We start from the raw sequence: 1,167 nt of genomic DNA, 5'->3' as shown, positions 1-1,167 counted from the left end.
ACCAACACTGCAATTACCAAGGTTGGGTTTGCCACCTTCAGTAGAGGTGTTTTGCTCACAATCCCATTCACTTTCCTCATCACACGTCTTCCCTTCTGCAGGGGCAACCTCATCCACCACACCTACTGTGACCATATGTCTGTGGCCAAATTGTCTTGTGGCAACATCAAGATTAATGTTATTTATGGCCTAGTAGTTGCCATATCGATTGCAGGATTTGATATTTTCTGTATCTGCATGTCTTACACCAGTATTATCCGGACTGTAGTAAATCTCTCATCTGCAGATGCTCGCCACAAAGCCTTCAGCACTTGCACCTCACACATATGTGCTATTGTTATCACCTATGTCCCAGCCTTCTTCAACTTCTTCACTCACCGCTTTGGGGGACGCACCATACCTCACCACGTTCATATTGTCATAGCCAACCTCTACCTGTTGCTGCCTCCCACTTTGAATCCAATTGTCTATGGAATGAAGACCAAGCAGATCCGTGAAGGAGTAATCAAGTTATTTCTTAGAGAAAAGGATTTTTGAGTATGAGCTAAATCTATGGTATAAAAATTTGCATTTAGTATTAGGGTAAAGAAAAAGGTTATGGTGGAGAAGAATAGATGCAGAATTCATAACCATGATGTCAGGAGAAAGTACCTGTCAATATTCTGCTATAATATTTATGAAATAATCACAAAATTTTGAACCTGAGACCTTTAATTTGATAGAAACAAATAAAATTGATAGGAAAATATATTATTTTCCACACAGTTAAACTTCAGTTAGATCTGGTGGAATGAATTCAGAATGGAAAATCTAGAATTTGAAGTAAACGTTTGATGATTAATTTCTTTTGGTTTAGTGCACTCTGAGGAAGTATATAGAAAGGAATAAAGAAGATCAGAGAGCAGAGAGACTCCCGCTCGTAGGTATGAGAAGCCAAAAACACCCCCAAGATTGTTTCTGCTGAATTCCAAGGGTCTTGCCATCTTCTTTTACGCTATATTTATGTGAAACTTGTATAACGTTAGAGAACAAAATCCTCTTTATCTGCTTCTTTATTTCTGATGTTCTGCTGCCATGGTAATCATTTGCATTTTTATTTATGTATTCATGTAAATACAAATAAAACTGGTGTAGACATGATTAATGTTCACCATAATCTGGGAAGTA

General features: G+C 37.7%; 1 protein-coding gene across 1 annotated transcript; it reads left to right on the top strand.

Moving 5' to 3' along the window:
- On the top strand, nucleotides 1–537 carry LOC115272544 (olfactory receptor 52N1-like; the record flags this gene model as incomplete). Its single annotated transcript, XM_029915587.1, has 1 exon — nucleotides 1–537. A coding segment is annotated over one exon (537 nt), but the record flags the coding sequence as incomplete, so codon positions are not given.
- Between the last annotated feature and the right edge of the window lie 630 nt (nucleotides 538–1,167).

The sequence above is a fragment of the Suricata suricatta genome, chromosome 11 (assembly GCF_006229205.1).
Source record: "Suricata suricatta isolate VVHF042 chromosome 11, meerkat_22Aug2017_6uvM2_HiC, whole genome shotgun sequence".
Lineage (NCBI taxonomy): Eukaryota > Metazoa > Chordata > Mammalia > Carnivora > Herpestidae > Suricata > Suricata suricatta.
Note: the sequence above shows the minus strand (reverse complement) of the source record. Positions and strands in the feature narration are given on the sequence as shown.